The 24,265-nt window shown below is 41.2% G+C and overlaps 1 protein-coding gene across 1 annotated transcript in view; it reads left to right on the top strand.

Annotated features, from left to right (window-relative positions):
• The window catches only part of CAMK1D (calcium/calmodulin dependent protein kinase ID), a 401,220-nt gene that overhangs the window by 271,135 nt on the left and 105,820 nt on the right, over positions 1-24,265 (top strand). Inside the window, exon 3 of the mRNA XM_073619503.1 lies at positions 11,022-11,096. Coding sequence (XP_073475604.1) covers positions 11,022-11,096 — 75 coding nt within the window. The remainder of the gene's footprint in view (positions 1-11,021; positions 11,097-24,265) is intronic.

A 24,265-nucleotide genomic window follows, 5' to 3' on the forward strand; every position in this document is an offset into this window, starting at 1 on the left:
GCACTGATAGGTGGCACTGATGGGCACTGATAGATGGCTCTGATAGGCCGCACTGATGAGGAGGCACTGGCAGGCATTACTGATGGGCACTGATTGACAACCCTGGTGGTCAAGGGTGGGCATGCCTGGTGGTCCTAAGTGGGCATCACTAGTGGCCATCCCTGGTGGGCACGGATGGGCATCCTCAGGGGAGCTGCACTGATAATCTATCAGCACAGACCCCCCCTGTCAGGAGAGCAGCCGATCAGCTCTCTACTCGCGTCTGTCAGTGCGAGTGGAGGAAAAGTGAATACACGTCTCTTCCTGTTTATGCTGTGATCAGCTGTGATTGGACACAGCTGATTACATGGTAAAGAGCCTACGTCAGAGGCTCTTTACTGAGATCTGTGATGCAGTGTGTCAGACTGATACACCACACCAACGATCGCCGTGCTACGTGCCCCCTGCGAGGAGCACGATCGCGGCTTACCCTGCTGGACGTCATATTAATTCAGTTGGGATAACTTAACCACTTTGCGCACATCATTCTGCTATCTGGCGGGCAGGGAGTGGTTAAGTAGTTAAACGAATACTTTGTTGAAGCACATTTTGATTTTATTACAGCACTCAGTCTTTCTGGGTATGAGTCTCCAGTTGTGCTCATAAGTTTACATACCCTGGCAGAATTTATGATTTCTTAGCCATTTTTCAGCGAATATGAATGATAACACAAAAAATTTCTTTCACTCATGGTTAGTGTTTGGGTGAAGCCATTTACTATCAATCAACTATGTTTACTCTTTTAAATCATGATGACACAGAAACTACCCAAATGACCCTGATCAAAAGTTTACATACCCTGGTGATTTTGGCCTGATAACATGCACACAAGTTGACACAAAGGGATTTGAATGGCTATTAAAGGTAACCATCCTCACCTGTGATCTGTTTGCTTGTAATTAGTGTGTGTGTATAAAAGGTCAATGAGTTTCTGGACTCCTGACAGACCCTTGCATCTTTTATCCAGTGCTGCACTGACGTTTCTGGATTCTGAGTCATGGGGAAAGCAAAAGAATCGTCAAAGGATCTGCAGGAAAAAGGTAGTTGAACTGTATAAAACAGGAAAGGGATGTAAGATATCCAAGGAATTGAGAATGCCAATCAGCAGTGTTCAAACTCTAATCAAGAAGTGGAAAATGAGGGGTTCTGTTGAAACCAAACCACGGCAAAGAAAAACCCACAAATAACTTCAGATGAAATACAGGACTCTCTGAAAACATGTGGTGTGGCTGTTTCAAGATGCACAATAAGGAGGCACTTGAAGAAAGATGGGCTGCATGGTCGAGGCGCCAGAAGAAAGCCAATAATTGCTGTTCAATTCTAACTCCAATCCGACAAGGAGAAACAAGTCGACCTCATGAGAGATTATCGTGTTAAATATCCAAAGTCAGGCATGCAAGTATTGCCGGTGACTGGGGAGTTTTCTAGAGCATTGGCTCTGGAAGTTGGATCTTCTCAGTTTAGCAACGATTCTTTGCTTTTTCATTGAGCCACGCTGTGGAGATCAAAAACGTGCAGTTCATGCAAGACAGTCCAAGAATTTACAGGAACTGGAGTCTTTTGGCCAAGAGGAATGGGCAGCTTTACCATCTGAGAAGATAAAGAGCCTCATCCACAAATACCACAAAAGACTTCAAGCTGTCATTGATGTTAAAGGGTGCAATACACAGTATTAAGAACTGGGGTATGTAAACTTTTGATTAGGGTCATTTGGGTAGTTTCTGTTGTGATTATGATTTAAAAGGGTAAACACAGTTGATTGATAATAAATGGCTTCAGACAAACACTATCCATGAGTGAAAGAAAAGATTTTTGTGTTATCATTCATATTCTCTGAAAAATGGCCAAGAAATCATAAATTCTGCCAGGGTATGTAAACTTATGAGCACAGCTGTATCAGCATGACACATCTTGACTTGGCAATATTTGCCCACTCTTCTTTGCAAAAACACTCCAAATCTGTCAGACTGCGAGGGCATCTCCTGTGCACAGCCCTCTGCAGATCACCCTACAGATTTTTATTCTGATTCAGGTCTGGCCATTCCAAAACTTGAATCTTCTTCTAGTGAAGCCATTCCTTTGTTGATTTGGATGTATGCTTTTGGTCATTATCATGCTGAAAGATGAAGTTCCTCTTCATGTTCAGATTTCTAGCAGAAATATTTGTGCCAATATTGACTGTTATTTGGAACTGTTCATAATTCCCTCTACCTTAACTAAGGCCCCTTTTCTAGCTGAAGAAAAACAGTCACAAAGCATGATGCTGCCACCACCATGCTTCACTGTGGGTATTGTGTTCTTTTGGCGATGTGCAGTGTTGTTTTTGCACCAAACATATCTTTTGGAATTATGGTCAAAAAGTTTAACCCTGGTTTCATCAGACCATAACACATTTTCCCACATGCTTTTGGGACACTTCAGATGTGTTTTTGCAAAATTTAGCCAGGCTTGGATGTTTTTCTTAGTAAGAAAAGGCTTCCATCCTGCCACTCTACCCCATAGCCCAGACATATGAAGAATGCGGGAGATTGTTGTCACATGTACCACACAGCCAGTACTTGCCAGATATTACCGCAGCTCCTTTAATGTTGCTGTAGGCCTCTTGGCAGCCTCCCTGACCAGTTTTCTTCTTTTATTTTCATCAATTTTGGAGGGATGTCCAGTTTTTGGTAATATCACTGTTGTGCCATGTTTTCTTCACTTGATGATGACTGTCTTCACTGTGTTCCATGGTATATCTAATGCCTTGGAAATTCTTTTGTATCCTTCTCCTGACTGATACCTTTTAACAATGAGATCCCTCTGATGCTTTGGAAGCTCTCTGTGGACCATGGCTTTTGCTGCAGGATGCGACTAAGAAAATGTCAGGAAAGACCTACTGGAATAGGTGAACTTTATTTGGGGTAAATCAGAGGCACTTTAAATGATAGCAGGTGTGTACTGACTCCTGACAGGTGCAAAGTGCACTTGAAATTGCACTGAAAGTGCAATTTCAAGTGCAATCGATGTAAATCTGAGGGGTAGATCTCAAATGAGGGGAAGCTCTGATGATTTTATTATCCAATCATGTGCAAGCTAAAATGCAGTTTTTTACTTTCCTTGCATGTCCCCCTTAGATCTACAGTGACTGCACTTCCAAGTGCACTTTCAGTGCAATTTCAAGTGTACTTTGCACTTGTAGTGTAAAGTGGATTTGCCTTTCGTAAAAACCCCCCCATGTTGTCCTCCTTTGCACTTTAACCCCCTCTACTGAGTGCACCGCTTTAGGAACGAAGAGAGTGTTATCTCCTGGGTTGGAGTTTATTTGCTGCTAAACAGCAAGGCATTCTTTGATCTCAGTGTGAGATCTAGCAATCTGGTAAGGAGCTCAATAACACTTTGTGGCGAAGAGGCTTCGATGGCACATTCTTTCTTTGGTGGCATGGTCTGCTCAAGATTTCCATATAGGAATAGAAGAGTGTAGAGGATTGGATATTGGCACTAAATTTGCACTTTATTTGGATTTTTTTCTTTATTTATAATTTATGCGCCATATATGAAGTTTATATGTTTATTACTCTATTGATTTAGCACAGTATTTTAGAAGTATTCACATGAATTACATTAATTGTATTTAGTATTATTTATTTAAAGCGACAGCACACTCTAATATGTTCTTTAGCTTTATAATATCTAACACCGAGATAGGTGGTAGGTTGCAGCCGTCCCCTAATTTTCTTCATTTGATTTATTGGATTTAATTTATGGAGAAAAACTCTGTGGTCTCCGTGACTGTATTTTTCACTGGTTCTCATCCTACTTATCCAACCGCACCTTCAACTGCCTACTTCTTCCTCTCCTCCCTCTTTCTCTGTCAGGGTCCCCCATGGTTCTGTTCTTGGACCTCTCTTATTCTCCATCTACACCTCCTCCCTGAGTCAGGCAATAGCCTTTCATGGCTTCCAATACCATCTCTACGCTGACAACACCCAAATCTTTCTCTCTACCCCTTTGCTGACGCCTTCAGTCTCCTTACGTATCACTAATTTACTAACAGACATATTAGCCTGGATGTCACAACACTTCCTCAAACGCAATCTATCTAAAACCGAGCCCATAATTTTTCCTCCCCCCACGTGCCTCTTCCCCTGATTTCTCTGTCAAGATCGATAGCACTACTATCAGCCCATCTCCACATGCCAAGGTTCTAGATGTAATCCTGGACTCACGGCCAATCACTGTGCAAATCTTCCTGCATCAACCTCCACAACATCTCCAAAATACGCCCCTTCCAAAACAATGACACCACAAAGCTTCTAGTTCACTCCCTGGCCTGACTCATCCACCTTACAAACCGCTCTGTGTCTGTCAATCCCTCCATTGGCTTCCACTCACCCAACCAATTTCATTCAAAATACTTACAACAACTTACAAAGCCATCCACAACTCTGCCCCCAGCTACATCACTACCCTAGTCTCAAAATACCAACCTACTTCTTCTCTTCGTTCCTCCCAAGACCTCCTGCTCTCTAGCTCCCTCATCGCCTCCTCCCGTGCTCGCCTCCAGGACCTTTCCCAAACCTTTTCCATCCTATGGAACTCCCTACCCCAATCTGTCTGACTGTATTCCACTCTGCTTTTAAATGAGCTCTGAAAACCCTTCTTTTCAGAGAAGCCTATCAGTTCATCCCCCATAGTTATTACCTTTTGTATCCCTTGATCCTCCCTCCTAGATTGTAACTCTAACGAGCAGGGCCCTCTGATTCCTCCTGTATTGATTTGTATTGTAACTGTACTGTCTGCCCCTCATGTTGTAAAGTGCTGTGCAGACAGTTGGCGCTATATAAATCCTGTATAATAATAATAATATGTGTTGTATGAAGGGATTGATTGTTATTATCTAATTTGGTTTATTTGTTAGCGCACATTTATCACAATGATATAATATTGTTCCCCTGCATTATTATGATTATAAAAGTACAAACAAGGGTAACTGCCTATTTACACATGCATGCCTGTAAGAAATGACCGTTATCTTAGCTGTCGCCTATTTGTACAAATATATTTATCCTTATTCATCTGTGTCTTTATTCCTCTGATCTTTCACTCGGATGGGTTAAACGGCCATAGTCATAAGAAATGTAAATTGGATGCCCCACAAACATATTCTGCATTGACTTAAATGTTTTGTGGAAACTAAAGGGATTAGCACAGCACAGTTATTTTTTCTCATGGCAGCGCTGGTCTTTGATGTCAGATGCTGCAATTTCCAATGGACTGCCGGCTTCTTCAGATCTCTGGCAAATTTACAAAGCTTAAGGCATGAAAAATAATGTGTATGTGGTTTGCTCTTTGCTGCCTAATGTACATACAAGTCTTAAAGGCATTATTCCTTGAGCTTCATTGTCATAGCCTGGTGGCCTCATATGGATATTCAAAAAAATTTTTACATGTAAAAAAGAAAATAATTATCTAACTATTATTAACTAATTATCTATCTATCTATCTATCTATCTATCTATCTATCTATCTATCTATCTATCTATCTATCTATCTATCTATCTATCTATCTATCTATCTATGTGATATATATTTTGCTGATGTTTTTCTGTGCAGTCATTTGGTAAGTGACTGTAAGTGGTTGTAAAGTTTTTTTAGATAACAAACATCATACTTACCTCCACTGTGCAGCTCGTTTTGCACAGAATGGCCCCGAACCTCATCTTCTGGGGTTCCCCCGGCAGCTCTCGCGGCTCCTCCCCACATCAGATAATCCACTCGGGGAAGCACTTCCCCAAGGGGGTTACCTTGTGGGCGTGCTCTCCCGAGTCCAGCATTCAGTGTCCATAGCAGGCGTCATTGGATTTGATTGACAGCAGCGGGAGCCAATGGTTGCGCTGCTATCAATCTATCCAATCAAGAGCCGAGAACCCCGGGCAGAGAGACAGCTCGTCCCCGGCAGGTCAAGTTGCAGGGCTCAGGTATGTAAATTGGGGGGGCTGGGGGCCGGTCACTGCCAGGTGTTTTTTCACCTTAATGCATAGGATGCATTAAGGTGAAAAAACACGAGGATTTACAACCCCTTTAAACCCAAAAACAAAGTTCTTTTTTTTAATTTGGGTTTTTTTTTCTTTATTTTCACGTTGATATGGTCAGTAAGTCTGTTTTTTAAGCTTCTTTTAACAGTCCAAGCTGCCTAGCAAAAATAGCAGTCAGAGGGTTGAGATAAACCATTTAACACTGACAGTGGTGCTTACAATGATCAGCCTTTATTCATTTAAGTAAAACCTGTACCCCAAAAAGAAAAAAAAAACAGTTGCTTAATTGTTGTGGAGTTCAGCTTGAATTTGTTAGGCCGGCCATACACAATTTGAATCTCAGCCGGTTCAACAGGAATAATAGCACATTAAAGTTTAAACATGTATTGCACTATTGAACGACAGCATAAAGATAAGTAAGGCATCTACTAAGCTGCTAAGGCTTTTCATATATTGTTTCTTAATATTTAATGTTGGTAATATAGTCAGGTAATATGTACAATTGCATTACAGTTTGTTGTATTTTAAAGTTGCATTTCTGTTGGTCAAAAAGCACTTTTTTTGTTTGTTTTTGAAACTTGGTTTTATTTATAAAGACGTTACATATCACAATGGCTAAATCTGTGTCTGTAGTGCATGTTAAAACCTTAATACCATAAAAAATAACATGTTATTAGATTTTTACTCCAGGAGTATATGATTTGTTTGGAAATCCTAGATAAATGTATAAATAATGCATTACAATTTAACTAAACCCATGAGATTTTAGTCGACTAAAATCTACTGTACATTTTAGTCGACTAAAATATGACTAAAACTAAAACAATTCAGTTGACTAAAATACAACTAAAACAAAAATGGCATTTTAGTCAAAAGACTATGACTCGAAATTCGAAGTCAAAATTAACACTACAGCAACATGCAAGCACTACTTTTAACACCTGCTGGAGCTTGCCCATCATACAGACTGGTAATAACAGCTAGACGCAGAAACTGAACCCTACAGAACTAAGAACTATGGGGTTGGCGTAGGGGTTGGGGCTGGTGCAGAAACTGAACACTACAGAACCAAGATGACAGCTGATACTGTCAAAGTGCAAACATGACAGAGAGACTGAACACTAGAGAAAAAAGATGACAACTGATGCCATCAGAGAGTAATCATGACAAATAGACTGAACACTACAGAGCAAAGATGATAGATGATATGATCAGAGAGAAACCATGACACATGGGTGTAGTTTACTAAGACTGGAGTGTGCAAAATCTGGTGCAACTTCCAGTTTTCTTTTTTCGTCAAAGCTTAAAGCAGAGCACCAGCCCCCCCCCCCCTCCAAAAATTTTAAGTCAGCAGGGACAAATACTGTAGCTGCTGACTTTTAATATTAGGACACTTACCCGCCCAGGGGTCCCGCAATGTCAGCACCGCAGCTGATTTTTCAATTGCCTCTCGGGTGCAGCTTCCTTACTGCGCATGCGCCAAACACGCTGCACTTTCTGAATGGCCTGGTGGTGGGGAAAAGAGGAGGGGGTCTCCTGGAAGTGGGAATGGGTACCTGTCAAAAACAGGTACCCGTTCCCCTTGAAAGGTGGCTAATGTGGCACCAGAGGGGGGGAGGCGGCAGATAAGCAGAGCTTCCATTTTTGAGTGGAACTCTGTTTTAATTGAACAAGCTGAAGTTAGAAGCTGATTGGCTACCATGCACAGTTACACCAGATTTTGCACTCTCCAGTTTTAGTAAATCAACCCCATAGAATGAACGCTACAGAACAAAGATGACAGTTGATACTGTCAAAGAGCAACCATGGTACAGAGACTGAACACTATAAAACAAAGATGACAGATGATGTAGCCATGATGCAAAGACTAAATACTAAAGAGTAAAGACGACAACTGATATTGTCATAAAGCAGCCCTCCAGAACTAAGAAGACAGCTGATACAGTCATAGAGCAACCATAAGTAAACTAAAACTGACCACAACTATCTCCAGGGAAAGGCCACAGCTACAGGTAGTGCCCACCACATTAACACAGTTAAAGAACAGGACAAAGAGCAAGCAACACATCAACACAGGAACAGAATTTGTTTTTCTGTGAAATAAATGTGAAGATTTTTGATGTTTCTGGTTCTCGGGAGCCAAATCCAGTATACTGTCTCACTCCCAGATGATGATCACTTTCTCCACACTTGTGGGTGGATGGTTGTATGCTGCATGAGGAATCTCAGGAGTAAGACTAGTCGAGCTTCATGCCCACATTTCATGCTGTCAGCTGTAGGCAGAATACAGGCAGGCAGCTTTCTTCAAACAGAACTGCAGAGATAGAAAACATACTTAGATTTGTATATGCCTGCCAGTTAGACTTTGCCAGTGATAAACAAACTTTATTTTTCAGCACTGTGACTAGTACATATTTGCATATTTTATACAGTGCCGAGATCCACTTACCTTATCCATCTGTTGCTCTATGGGATTTTTTATATCTACTTACTGAGAAAAATCATTCTAACATTCATTCATGTTGTGTATCTTTCTTTTTGTATTTAAAAATGCCATATGCTAGTATTAAAAAAAAAGGACGTTTATACTGTACGTGAGTCCACATCCTTCAACCTGCAAAACCTTTAATGTACAAAACTTAGGTACATTGTGATAAAAGAGTTTAAAGTTTGTGTTAAACTATAGTTTTTCATTGCTATAATGATGAATTTCACAAGCAAACAGCAATGTTCCTAGTACAAACTGTTTATTATAAGCAAGGAATCATGAGCAAAAATGACAAAAGAAATGTAATGTATATTGTGTATGGTGCTGTTTTGGGTTTGTGAATAACAAATATTTTTCTCATGTATCAAGGTACCCTAAAGGCTAAAGAAAACCTCTGTTGGGTTTTTATTGCTGTCTGCCCTCAAGTGACGGGAAGTAATGAAAAAGCTCTCCAGCAAGGAGTTTTTAGTATAGTGGGGAACGTTTAGAACCTCTGCAAGGTTTTATTGTTGTCTGTGTTCTCTTTCAGTGACCCCTGTTGCCCTTATATGAAAAACGCTGATAATAGCGTTTTTGTGCCAGCTTCTAGTAGCCTTTTAGTAGCGTTTAGGAGCATTAGCCTTTTATCAGCATTTTTACAGTACATAAAGAAAAACAAGAAAGCTTGCAAAAAGCTGTTATGAGCATTTAGCACTTGTTTCTGCTGGGAAAAAGCTCCCAAAAACTCAACAAAAAGACATTTTTTTCTGCAACTAAATGCTAAAGCTTAAAAAATGTTTCTAGCATAAAATAGTGTGCACAGACACATAGGATAACACTATTAGCTTCTAGGAGCTTAAAAAAATGTTAGTGTGCATGGAGTCTAAAAGGAAATCTCTCCAACTGACTACTGTAAGTTTTAATAAAAAAATGTTTTATAGACAAGGGTTTTAAAGGGATTTTAAAGCTTTTTTTTTAGTTAAAATAAGAAAGAGGTTTATACTTACCTGTTCTGTGCAATGGTATTGCACAGAGTGGCCCCATACCTGCTCTTCCACTGACGCTCTCTGTTCCACCTCTCCTGGGTGTGCCCCCTTAGCAAGCCGTGTGCTATGAGGGCACCTCATTTATGTAAAACCTGTACCCCAAAAGGAAAAAAAAGTTGCTTAATAAGTGCTGGAGTTCAGTTTGAATTTGTTAGGCTAGCCATACACAATTGGAATGAGCTGGGCTGTGTGTGTCCATAGACACACAGTTTAGCTTGGCCACACCCCCGCTCCCTCCTCACAAGATTTGACTGACAGCAGCTGGAGCCTTTGGCTCCTGCTAATGCCTGAGTCTCCTGTGAGACCAGGAAGTGAAGAAAAAAGAGCTGCAGGGCATTTAAAGACATCTTACCAGAAAGAATGTGTGTTCCAGAATATATTAGATAGGTGGATTGGATACTAAGCTAGCCTGGTCAACAACATATTGTCCTCCTTCTCCTACCACTGTCTGAGCATGCTGCTCACAAAAATCAAATATGTAGTGAAAGATGAGTGAACACAAGGAGTAGGGGAGTTGACAGTGCTCCTTCCCTTCACCTTTACTCACTCTGTAATCTGTTCATAGCCTGCAGTCTTTGCACAAGCTCACAACAGTGTGGGCTGTTGCTGTGCTGGCTCATGAATGGGAAGAATGAAGAGGGGGAGGCGGAGGTGGCTACAGTGCTGTGCTGTTTCGTGCTCTTCACCATAGGAACATCCATAAATTGGGCTTCGGTCTGGGGGGCAGCTGACAGCCAGCGCAGATAGGAGAAAATATTGCTTTTTTTTTTCCTAACTATAGAATGATTCTAAATGAGACAAAATGCTACATGCATGGACCAAGAGCAACAAAAGGTATTTCTGGTGAGACGTCTTCTTTAAAGCAGTTTTATACCCAAAAACTAAAATTTCATATATTGCAGCTTACCAGTATTTAAATGTAGTGGCTACAATAGTTCTTTTTTTTTCACTTTATTTTTATCCTGTTAGCCAAACGGCCAACTTAAGGTGCCTCCACTCTGGATGGAAAATGGAGCCACCTTTTGGACAGCAGCATATTTAATCAGGGGAAAGGGTAGTGTTTGATGCACTGCTAGATTTAGATGGACGTGGCTAATAAATGAAAGCAACGCTACAGCTAACACTTGTTTTTGGGTTTAATACCTTTTAAGTAGGTAGATCATGGGATGTATTCCACAAAGGACTCTGGGATGACATTCTTTCTAATAATAATAATAAAGTTGCATCCTATGGGATTACACCTGTGCACAGCACAATCTATGAAGAAAGGAGCAACTTTGAAAAATGTTTACCATTTCTTCATTTGTCTCTTGGGACAACCCGCCTGGTAATACGGGAAGAGCTGCGATTAAACAATAACAGTGATAAATAATTCTTCCTGTCAGGTAGACCTGTTTATTAAAGTCAATGATTTACCAAGCAGCTCATTTGCTGTTTTTTTTTCTTCTGCAGAATCAAGCATGAGAACATCGTTGCCTTGGAAGATATCTATGAGAGTCCCAGTCATTTGTATCTGGTCATGCAGCTGTGAGTAGATATTAATTACAATTTAGAACAGAAAATTTTCTCAATTGATATGCAAGATATATCCCTGCTGATCCTTCAAATTCCTCTCATAATAACTCATATATAGAGGTACTGTTTGATAAATAACCACTGCGCTACTGTCATAGCCTGTAGGTATAATTTGCTGGGTTGCTATGGTAACCACAGCGTTGTATACCTTATTTCATTATTCACATAATTAACAGGAATACATTTGTAGATTTATTTATTTTATTTTAAGTTTGTAACTTTTAACCAGTTGAAATGAAACTCAGTCTTCTTGCAAACGCCTGACTGTGCTTCTTAGATTGCAAAAAATCCTTTGACACTGTGTATTGGGATTTCCTCCTTTTTATCCTTCTTAAAGTGGATGTAAACCCAATGTCATCCTTTCTAAACTACTGCCATAGGGGTTATCTATAAGGATATACATGCCTCCTGCATGTATCTTTACCTGTCAAATGTCTCCCCTCTGTCTGTTATGAGACCCGAAAAACTGCATATTCTGTGGGTGGGTCTGTTGTCTGGAGCTCGGTGGGTGGAGTCGTGATGTCAGTAGACTCCCCGCCCACCTCTACACTCCCCTTGTTAATATGCATTTTGTCCTGTGTATTTCTAACACTGAACTTCTGCTATGATCTCTAACATCCAGTGAAAAGACAGGAAAGTAACCACATGACTTCAGCATGCCAAATCATGCTGAGGTGTGGAACAGCCAATCCTTGCAGAGCTGCTGAAGAAAGGAGTGGGGGAGGGAATTAAAAAATAATGCCTGTGTCTTAGGCTGTCATTCACAGCAAGGGGGAATATTTGACAAAGTTTTTCTCACTTTGTCAAGATTTTTCTCACTGAACAATAAAAGAGGATTGTTCAGAGATGGATTAACTCTGTGTGGCAAGACTGGGCTCAAATGATAGGAAATCTTATACTCTACAGTATGATAAAAAAAATAAAAAAATTTCGGGTTTACATCCACTTTAAGTGGGGTCTAAATTTTCTTAATGGATCCAAGCTCTCTAGGTTGTTCCAGTTGCATACCTCAAACATCTATACAAATAATTTTCTAGTTACCATCGATCCATTTGCCTTACTCTTTTTACATGCGACAGAAACCTTAAAGTGTACTTCAGGTCAAAATAAAAAAAATCCATATGATGTACATTCCTGTAATACGTGCACATTTCTCAATGTTGTATCCCTTTCAAGATTCTGCAAAATAACTGTTGATATTGCCAGAAATGCACGCAGCTCCTTAGTCCTGTTGTGGGTTGATAACACACAGCATTTTCATGGAGTAATGTAAGCCCTACTCAGTGTCTTTTGGTCTTTTGCTAAACTACTCAACCACTCTCACTCTTAGATCTCAACAACAAAGCGGGAGAGAGACAAAAGGTTGGTAAACACCAGTCTTCCCTGCATTGAGTGATCCCGGAAGCACACAGCTCTGAGCACTTGCAGGTTCACAGGCTCAGTTTACCATCAGCAGCCAGTTAAGATGCAGACCTAGGACTCCACTCATTTAAGTTTATGGGGCTCAATACACAGGCATGGTGAGGATTGAAGGTTTCAGCTCAGAGAATATAAACACTGGGTGGGTAGAGAGGGTTGACAAATATAGAATATAGTTGCTAATTAAAATTGAATATGTCCTTTATGTGGTCTATGCCCACCGGGGTGGGAACATTTTTAATAATAGATAGTGTTAGCCTTTTTAAAACTTTAAAACAAGTGTATTCTACAAAATGAAAATTTCAAGAGAAGTTCTCTGTAATAGAAGTATTATTCCCACCACTTCAGTGGCCCATGTCTCCTCCTTCGCTCTATTCCAGCACTGCAACTGCCATCACATTCTTTGGCATTAACACCTCTGGGAGATACAATACCTGTGTCACCCACCTTTGTATTTTTTGTTGTTAAGTACCTGTAATAATATATGGAGAATTGCCGCTTGTTGTAGGAACTCTGTGCCAGTGGACAGAGCCCATTCACTTTTCTATGGGAATAAAAAACAATGGTCCTTCAGGCGGTGCATAATAGCTCACATCAGCCTTGTTGAAAACAGAAACCAACAAGTTAGAGGACAGATAGATGATTCACTGCACATCATTCTCACAGTCATCTGCCTGATGACAGCGAACTTAATGAAGATTTTAATTGTTTTCCCACTCCATTCTTAGCATGCTTCTTCTAATGTTATCTGTGTACTACACAGTTTCTGTAAGAGAGAATGTTAATGCTTGGAATTATTTGTGTATGACATTTTTTTACTTTTGCACATACATTTTTTCCAAGCTTTATGACAGGTTTTCTTAAATTTCTGCTTAAAAAAAAAAAAAAAAATCTAATTTCACTTGAGTTTATTTGGCTTTGAGGCATTCAGTGTATCAGAGACTTATGCAGGCAATACATGGTCGAATTCCAAATGAATTTTCTTTCGAAAATCAAAAATTTTGTAGGTTTTGTGATCCAATGTGCCACCGTTGATTTCAAAATTCAACCAACCAAGCCTTCAATTTCACCTCAAGAATTTTCGTGGCCAGAAATCTTTTTTTCTTTCCAGGTCACAGCTCATGCACATTTCTTTTTCGATTATATGTCATGCATGATTCTCCCATCATTGATTAGAAATCTGTTTGTTTTCAAAAAGTTTCCAACATGCCCTATCACTCAGATTTGATGGCCTCACAAAAACTGACTGTTGCTGCGGCCCACTAATGGTGTGAAATTTGAACAAAAATTCTTAGTTACAATTTTCGAAAGAAAATTCTTTCGGAATTCGACCCGTGTTTTGTCAGATTAAGCGCCCCGTCGGATTTTGTAATGGAAGTGATGTTCCGTCGCCGCCATCTTTGTACACCCTGCACTCGTCCACAGTAAGGATACAGTGAGAAGACGGCAAGCGCACATCTTGTTACACCCACCAGTAAACTCAGCTTATATAGTGACATTCAGTATTTTGAAATCCGTCAGACTGTTTTTGATTTGTCATGTTGATTTTTCAAAGCAGCGGTGTTCTGTCAGAAGAGCAAACCTATAAGATCAGCAGGCTTGCCGCTGATTTTAAAATTCAACATCTAAACAGTCAGACAGATTTTTAAATACTGCATTTCATACGTGTGAAATGCAAGACTCCGGTGGGTGTAACAAGATGTCCGCTTGCCGCTTTCTCACTGTATCCTTACTGTAGACGAGTGCATTGTGTAGCAAGATGGCAGCAATGGAACGTCACTTCCGTTACAAAAATCTGACGGGTCGCCTAATCTGACGAAACACTGGCTTTATCAAGTGATCTGCACATCAGGGAAAATTTGATCACCTGCTATAGGCTAACACAGAGTTAATTTTATAGAAACATTAAAGTGATCCTGTCAGAGAGTCAATAATATTTTTGAGACATTACCTTGAGCAGGTTTATACATACCTGTCCATTGGCTCATTTGCTAAAACGTCATCTTGTAGCAGAGCTCCCGTTGCTCTGATATTTGGAAAATCTAAAGGAAGGGTACTTACCATTTCAATACAATAATATAGAATATAATATTTGAATAAGCTTTACTAAGTCAAGTGACATCATTAATGTGCGGCCTTTCTCCTCACATCTGTGTATATGTAGGGCTGAAACAACTAATCGATTAATTGACAACTAATTGATTATGAAATTAATCGATTACTATTTTCATAATCGATTAATCTGCCAGTAACATAATGGGGTTAAAAAAAACTAAAATGAGCCCTTTATAGTACAAAACCAGCAAATAATCACTACTGTAAATATTACTTTCACAGTTCTACAGTAAAAAAATGAACCCCTTACAGTAGTCATTATCTGCTTTTTTTTTTACTATAAAGGGCTTATTTTAGTTTTTTTAACCCCATTATGTTACAAAACGTCTTAGACCTGGTTCACATCTATGTGTTTTTTGGTGCTTTTTGCAGAAACGCACTACAGTTCATTTACATGGTTTTCTATGGGACATGTTCAGATCTATGCTTTTTTCAGCTGCTCCATATTTGGAAAGGGTCAAGGACTTTTTTTAACACAAAACGGTGCTTTTTTGGTTCAATATACTTCAATGGAGAAGCTACAGAAAAGCATGTAATGCGTTTTTGCAGCAATTTGTGTTTTTTAATCTGCTCAACAACAAATTGACCTAAAAAAATGCAAAAAGGCAAATCGCAGCAAAATCACATGCGCAAAAATCAAAACGCACAGCAAAAAGCACTGCAGAAACAGATCAAAAGCAAACTGCATAGGTGTGTACCGAGCCTTATGCTGGCTACACAGATCAATTTTCAGACAAGAATATTCAGATGAAAAATCTTTGTACATTCGCTGAATGAAAGAATGTTGTTTGAAATTTTCCCTTGTTTTTAACATTCTGTTTTTAAAATGAATGTAATTTCTGAACGAACTGAAACACTGTCTAAAAATTCCTTTGACCAAGATGTTTTCTATTATTTCCAAATCACTGTGTTTGAAAATGAACGTCGATTTGACCCCACTAACGATTAGAAAATTGAATGAACGTTCTTAAAATTACATTTTTTTTTGAAGGAAGACATTGTTTTTTAAATAAAAAAAATTTGATCTGAGTCTGATAATATTTACCAGATTCACCCTTTAAGAGTATATACAGTATATATCCTCTAATAGTATATACAGTATATCTCTCCTCTAATAGTTTATACATTATATCTCTTGTCTGTTATTCTCAGAGTGGATTAGAGATTTTGCTCCCTAACCATATAGTTGGTTATTTATATTTTTTTATTTTATTTATTTATTTCAGGTACTTATATAGCGCCGTCAATTTACGCAGCGCTTTACATATATATATTATATTATATTATATTATATTTACCACTGCATAGAGACATTTAAGAAAAAATTGCCTTTTTTTAAAAACTTTACATATTAACTAAATTATACACCACACTGTTTTTTAAGGTTATTAACCGATTAATTGAAACAACAATCGGCCAAATAATCGATTATGAAGATAATCGTTAGTTGCAGCCCTATGTATATGTATTGTTTTTCAGTCATTTTTATCATTATTTAATAACAAATAGGTTAGTCATGGTCAGTTGCTTAAAGGAAACCTGACAGACATTTTAAATATAAAAAGTACAACACATGCCTCCTATTATATTTACTAGCCAGAAAAGCATATTTTGCGACCCTCTGATTTAGTTTCACTGTGCCCTGACTTTCTCTGACTTCAGGCCCCAGTATGAAATTGAAATCAGAGAGGGGCATATAATTCTTCCATTCCATTCTTAAATAAACCCGTTGCAAAGTTTTGTACCTGGAGTTCTCGTCACTAATAGCACTTCCTGTTGCAGGCTGACAGCACTAAGTCACTTGACAACAACTCGCAGCAGCATTTTCAGTTTGCTGTTTGAGCTCCTTTTTTCGATTAGTAGCCTAAAGCCTAAGAAAAGGAGCATGCATTGCAACCTGCTGCTAACTTCAAGGAAGTGGTTTACCATTGTCAGCCTGCAACAGGAATTTCTATTACTGGCATGATCTCCAAGTATGAAACTTTGCAACCGATTTACAAATCTCTATAAAGTAAGGCATGATGAAAAAATAATATTTTGGATTTATGCATACTTTAAATGCTTAAAATGTTTGTGGTGCGGCCAACGCCAAACATGTAGCAGCATTTTAAGTCCAGGCTCCCTTTAATGACTGGTCAGAATCGCCCCTTCCAGCAGGTTGGTCATAGCCTTAGAATCCTGCAAGGGCTTACCAAAAAGTTGCACTATAGAAGGATCAGTAACCCAGGCCATATCTATGGCTCATTATTACACAGTTCAACATTGTAAGGGGAACTTTTTACTTGTGAGGCCTCTCCATTCCTAGCAGCTCCAGGCACTGTATAATCAGTGGCTGATGTTCCACCAGGCCAGCAGGATGCTGCTGCCCCAAATGGTCTCCTCTTTTTATTTAATTTGAGACCCAAGAGCTTTTCTCCATCATGGTGCCCTCCCTTTTACAGGCCAACTACTTCTTCCCCAGAGAACTCATTAGCACTCTCACTCACTTCATCCCGGCACATTACAGACAGAGGGGGAGATTTACTAAAACCCATGTAACACAGATGAGGTAGTTGTTCCTCCCAATGTCCCTATTCAATATAGAACAGAAGAGAGACTCCTTCATAGTTCAGACATGACATGTAAAAGGTAGATATAAAACTTACATCTTGCTAGTACTGCCATAGCACTACAGAATCAGTTATTCAATGTTAAGGGAGATGAGCACCACACTGCAACTCCCAGTGAGCATATGCGCATCCCACTGACACTGGACCTCACACTATGGGGTTGACTTACTAAAGGGCATTCAGCAAGTGCAGTTGCTCCAGAGCTTAATAAATGAGCAAAAGCTCTGCAGTCTTCCATAATCCAATCATGTGCAAGCAAAAATGCAGTTTTTTAAATTTTACCTCATTTACTAAGCTCTGGAGCAACTGCACTTTGCAAACTGCACAGTCTTTTTGCCTTTAGTAAATCAACCTCTATGAGTTTCATCATGGACTTCATCAGGACAAGTAACTAATGGTAAAACCCTTTACTGCTTCCCCTGTAAAGCACAGCCTTCGTTTGCAGGTAAGTGCCACATATGCGATGCACACTAGCCCATTATGCTTTTACTTTGCAAGGGAAAGCAGGGGAAAAAAGAGGAACTAAAACCCATCAGGGTTTACTTCCTCTTTAAGGACTAGGAACTCTCAGTCCCTTAGAAAATAGCACAAAGTGTTGTAGCCTTCATACCGGAGTATCTCCAACTACTTTGTAGACACTGAACCTGGCTACACTATCTGCAGGAACTACCAGCCCACCTTGCTGCTTCTTCACCAGCCCACCCAGCTGCTCCGAAGATCTCCCACAGCAAGGGAAAGGAAAGATTAAGCACAACTCTGCTTCCAGAAATTCTTGCTCCATACGCCAGTCGCTCCGCATGTGAATCCCTAGATGTATGCTGCTTCTTAGGCAAGATTCCCTTCAAAGCGCACTGCTGTCAGGATCCTCCCAAGCTAGCCTAAGCTTCAGTCTGAGGCAGAACCCCCCTCAAGACCAGGGGCTCCCCTCCGAGGCCACTGACAGTCTCCTCAGCACTTAATCTTCCATCCGACTCCCCTGCTGGCATGACTCATACATATTTAAGGCTTAGCCACCCTGCCAGGCCCACTGCCTGGGGATTAGCCAAGTATGCAGATCAACCCTCCTGGCCTCAGCCCACTAACTTGTAGAAATTTCTCCACAAACTTCCAGAAACAGGGAGAGGCACCAGAGACCCGCCTGTATGAGTTATCCAGCCTGACCTGCAATAAACTCTTGACCCAGATTCAAAACTCATTTTACCATGAACCAATGAATTTGTCTGCACTATTCTAGTAGCACACTAGAGGGTGCTACAGACGCAGTGCATGATATTTATATATCATGCTTGTGCCAAAATGGCAGAAAAATTATGCAGGAATTAGGTGGCTATAAAAGGCACTAGGTTCACCCAGATGGCCACCCGGAACCCACTGCTGTGGATAAGTCAGTCTTCTGCAGGGTTCCCACTAGTGATCAACAGACAGTAGTGATCATGTGACCACTCTATTCTTTGTATACTGAGTGATCTCCAGGACACAGACACACATGGTGGTTTATTTACTAAAGGCAAATCCACTTTACACTGCAAGTGCACTTGAAAGTGCAGTCGCTGTAGATCTGAGGGGGGTATGCAAGGAAAATAAAAAAACAGCATTTTTGCTTGCACGTGATTGGATGATAAAATCAGCAAAGCTTCCCCTCATTTCAGATCTACCCCTCAGATCTACAGTGACTGCACCTCCAAGTGCACTTACAGTGCACTTGTAGTGCAAAGTGGATTTGCCTTTAGTAAATCAACCCCATTGGGGTCACACAGCCTTCCTTGGGAAGGTGGGCTGAAGCGAGAGATGAGGCTCCACCCCCCACCCACCTGTAACACCCTGCTACCTGTTTACTTCAGAAGTCTTTTCCTTGCCTGAATGGTCTAAAGCTGCACCCCTGACCTGTAAACCTTGTTACATAGGACAGACATTGTTCTGTAGGGTAGAAATGCCTTCTTTTGCAGTGAAATGTAGCGAGCACTACAGAGAAATACTTGTTAAGAGTACATTTTTGTACTTGGCGTCCAGCTGAAATGTTTTCCATGTAGAAACATTTATTGTAATCATTGACACCCACACAAATTATTGGTGAAGCACTTGACTGCTCTGAACTAAATTGTTACATAAGCACACTTCAATACACTTCTACTCCTGCTGTGCTTGTCAGTTTCTTATTATGCCTGCAGATAGTAGGCACCTTCAGAATAAAAGATCAGTCTGTCTCACATCACTTTCTACCTGAAGCTCTTATGTTTTTAATAAACAAAACGCACCTTGTATTTAATGGCATTGTGCTAATTCAGCATGTAGTGGTCGCTTTTTGTTAAAATACACATTCGATTCAGGTATAAACCAAAGAAAAACAATAAAGGTTGGTGTGTTTGCATTTTGCCTTTGGAACGGTGTGTTATTTATTTAAAGCAACCCACCCCAGACAAAAATAAGACAATAAAAAGAAATAGCCCATAGATACCCCACTCACCCTTTAGATAAAATAAAATAAAAAACGTTACTTGCAGATTGATGGTATAGTAAAAATCCGTGCTTAGGAAAAGGGTTGCAGCCTCCCCTAATTAGTTCCCAAAGGGACCTATAAGAGTATGTACAAGAGAGTGGGGAAGTGGCGCTACCGTATATGCCACAAGGTGTTTAGTAGTAGGTCAATTCTAATTCGACATATAAAATATAATAAATAAAAACCCAGGTGTACATATACCTGAAAAAGTGCATATAAATCTGTAAATGGTGTACAGATCTCCTACCAGTAAGTGTATTAGATATATCATAAAGTGACCAAGTGTTGTGAGTAGATGTGATTGGGCAGGGACGCAACCCAGCTGGAACCAATCTCCAACGCACGTCTGCCCTCACCCATCCACATCAGTCATCCAATAAAATACCCAGGTGTACATATACCTGAAAAAAGTGTATATAAATCTATAAATGGTGTGCAAGTCTCCTAACAGTAGGTATATAAATGATATCATAAAATAAACAAGTGGTGTGGGTAGATGTGATTGGGCAAGGACACAGCCCAGCTAAAAACAAATCTGCAACGCACATCTGCCCTCACCCATCAATCTTCCAAAATATAAACCAATCCAGATGCCAAAAACTAACATTAATAAAAAAACATAATCCTATAAATGCAGATAGCTCCACATCTTAGTGCATGTGAACATTGATAATGTGTTGATCAGCCAACAGACCATGCATACAGTATCCACAGAGCTAAGTTGATGTGTAAGTGTTCATTAATATAGTCCAGGTCCAGGAGATGTGAACTTATTTGTGAGAAATGTTTGCCATAGGCATAAAGTATATATATGTATATAAAGGTGATTAAGCAAAACGTAGTCTCAGGTTCCAAACATAGATTCCAGTGACTTCTGTGCACAACAGGTATCGTGACTTAGTGCTCCCCCAATGTGTCCCCACTCACCAAAAGCAGTTACCCCTGCAGGGGTAGTAGGCATAGAGTGGGGGCTGTACATAGATCTCCCCTTCAGGCGTCCAATCATAGCAGAGGACGGGAAGAGAGGACAGGAGAAGACATTGAGGAGCTGTCCCACCGCCACCGTGTTTTGCTTGCGTCTATCTAGCAAGGTTACTCTGTGGTATAAGCAAGGAAGCTGAGATTTCTGCAGTGTGTAAATTGTGCTTTTACTATACAAAGATGCTGTACATACAAAACTATTACAATATTAGGAATACAATACAAGACTGACAGATAACAAGCAAAATGGCTATCAAATGAACAGCCTATAGTCCATATCAGTACAAATACACTTAAAAGTTACTTATCTTCTGTTACTGTATGTTTGTGATCTCCATTGGCAACAATGCTTCTTGGACACCAGGCAGTGTTCTTGTATCATGAGTGGCAGCTTCTGATCTTCAAAGCATGATGGTGTGTGTGTCTGTGTGTATCCCTACTCACCCCTTTTATGTGTCAGGCTGTTTACCATAATTACCAAACAACAGAAAACATACCTGTTTACTGTAGCTGTAGAAACAATGGACTGTTGCAAACTGTCGATTGAATACAAACATGATATACGTACCATCGTCTAATCAAGCCAACACCTGACAGTAATCTAACAGTCATTCTTTCAGTTTGAGAGCTGAAAAAGACCTCAAACAACTAAATCTCTTTCTTGTGTACTGTACCAATAGAGACAATAGCCTGTTGAAAACTGTAACAATACAACAATACCCATTGTATCCAGCATTTGTTTGAGAAAGTCTGTCTCTGTGACTCCAGAATGCTATGAGTCTTATAGAAAAATTATATTTTATATCAAACGCATCACACACCGAGACAGGGTAAGTACAGACGGCGGGCGGGGGGCACACTGGCAGCATTTGATATGGCACAGTGGCTGCGTTTGATGGGGCACAGTGGGACCATTTGATGGGGCACAGTGAGGCTGCATTTGATGCGGCACAGTGAGCCTGCATTTGATGGGGCACAGTGAGGCTGCATTCGATGGGTACAGTGAGGCTGCATTTGATGGGCACCGTGAGGCTGCATTTGATGGGGCACAGTGGCAGCATTTGATGGTACAGTGGGAGCATTTGATATGTCACAGTGGCTGCGTTTGGTGGCACAGTGGCTGCATTTGATGGCACAGTGACGGCAATTGAGGGACACAGTGGCTGCGTTTGATGGGCACAGTGGCTGCATTTGGGCACAGTGGCTGCGTTTGATGGCACAGTGGCTGCATTTGGGCACAGTGGCTGCGTTTGATGGCACAGTGGTGGCAATTGATGGTACAGTGGCTGCGTTTGATGGCACAGTGGCTGCGTTTGATGGCACAGTGGCGGCAATTGATAGGCACAGTGGCTGCGTTTGATGGCACAGTGGCTGCGATTGATGGTACAGTGGCGGCAATTGATGGGCACAGTGGCTGCGTTTGATGGCACTGTGGCGGCAATTGATAGGCACAGTGGCTGTGTTTGATGGCACAGTGGCTGCGATTGATGGTACAGTGGCGGCAATTGATGGGCACAGTGGCTGCATTTGATGGCACAGTGGCGGCAATTGATGGGCACAGTGGCTGCGTTTGATGGCATAGTTAGCAGCAATTGATGGGCACAGTGGCTGCATTTGATGGCATAGTTGGCACAGTGGGTGCGATTGATGGTACAGTGAGGCTGCAATTGATGGGGGGTTTTTTCAGAATTTTTCAGTTTGTGCCCCCCAAAAAATTTTGAGCACCAGTCGCCACTGCAGCTGTGCATAGTAACCAATTAGCTTCTAGGTTTTATTGTCAAAGCTTAAGACCCCTTTCACACTGAGGCAGTTTTCAGGTGTTTTAGTGCTAGGAATAGCGCCTGTAAAGTGCCTGAAAACTGCCTTCCATGCCGCTGGAGTGTGAGAGCTCGAGTGCTTTCACACTGGGGTGGTGCACTTGCGGGATGTTGGCAGAAGTCCTGCAAGCAGCATCTTTGGGGCGGTTTGGGAGCACTGAAATGAATGGGCAGCACTTCTGAAGCGCTGCAACACGGGCGTTTTTAACCCCTTCTTTGGGGCTAAAAGTGCCCTGCTATCAGGTGAAAAAGCGCCGCTTAACCACTTGCCGACCAGCCGCCATCATTATACTGCAGCAGGTTGGCACGGCTGCGCGAATCGACGTAGGTGTACGTTGGCCTCTTTAAGAGCTCTAGGGGGCGTGCGCGCGCGGGGCAACGCCGGGGGCCGATGACTGTGGCCCGCGGCTGCGATGTCCGCCAGTGACCCGCAATCATTCCTCGGAGAGCCAGAACGGGGATCTTTCAATGTAAACAGACAGATCCCTACTCTGTCAGGGAAGTAGAGAGAGATCTACTGTTCCTAGTGATCAGGAACAGCGATCTCTCTGTACTCCCAGTCAGTACACTCCCCCCACAGTTAGAAACGCCTCCCTAGGGAACACTTAACCCCTTGATCGCCCCCTAGTGTTAACCCCTTCCCTGCCAGTGACATTTATACAGTAATCAGTGGCTATTTTTAGCTCTGATCGCTGTATAAATGTCAGTGGTCCCAAAAAGTGTCAAAAGTGATCTGTCCGCCGCACTGTCGCAGTTCCGCAAAAAAACGCTGATCACCTCCATTAAGGAGGTAAAACCTTCTAGTCCTTAAGTGGTTAAACAGCGGTAAAGCGCCGCTAAAATGAGTGTCGCTTTACCGCTAACGCACAGGCAGCCCCAGTGTGAAAGGCGTTTACCTGAAGAAGCTGAGGTTAGAAGCTGATTGGTTACTATGCATAGCTGCACCAAAATTCTGTATGCAACAGTTTTAGTAAATCCCCCCACAGTATCCTCTATGTGCCAGGCTAATTTTCTGCCTTGGGGACCAGGCTCTCTTCCCTGCTTGTTATCTTCTTGGGCACTGGTCCCCTCACTGTCACTGGAGACTATGAGGGAGGATCTGGTCACTGAAAGTGTGTCCTCCACCAATAGAATGTCCCCTCAAGATTTTGAGAAAGGGACAACATTCCTATTTAAATCAAGGCATCCCCTGTTACCTTAAAGTGATACTAAAGTCTTGTTTTTTTTTTTCTTTAAAAATAACAAACATGTTATACTTACCTGAGTTATGCAGTGGTGTTGCACAGAGCAGCCCCGATCCTCCACTTCTCGGGTCCCTCTTTGGTACTGCTGGCCCCACCCCCTGCCGAGTGCCCCCACAGCAAACAGCTTGCTATGGGGGCACCTAAGCCAAGCCCAGACACGGAGCCGCTGTTTGGCTCCGCCCCCTCTCTCTCTTGTCAGAAGTGGTTCATACTGACAGCAGAGGAACAAAGCAGCAGACAGAAATGACACATAGTGCACTCAACTGAGGGATATGCTTTGTCCATATTGCATGTCTGAGGTTTACAACCACTTTAAGTTAACTAGTAATGACTGATATGGGTTTTGCCTTTTCTGATGTCCTGAAAATGCAAGCTGACTGTCATATACTGGCCCATTAGATGCGATACTTTGGTGTGGTTTTTAAAACAATGTATGGTT

The sequence above is a fragment of the Aquarana catesbeiana genome, linkage group LG03 (genome assembly GCF_042186555.1).
Source record: "Aquarana catesbeiana isolate 2022-GZ linkage group LG03, ASM4218655v1, whole genome shotgun sequence".
In the NCBI taxonomy this organism is placed as follows: Eukaryota; Metazoa; Chordata; class Amphibia; order Anura; family Ranidae; genus Aquarana; species Aquarana catesbeiana.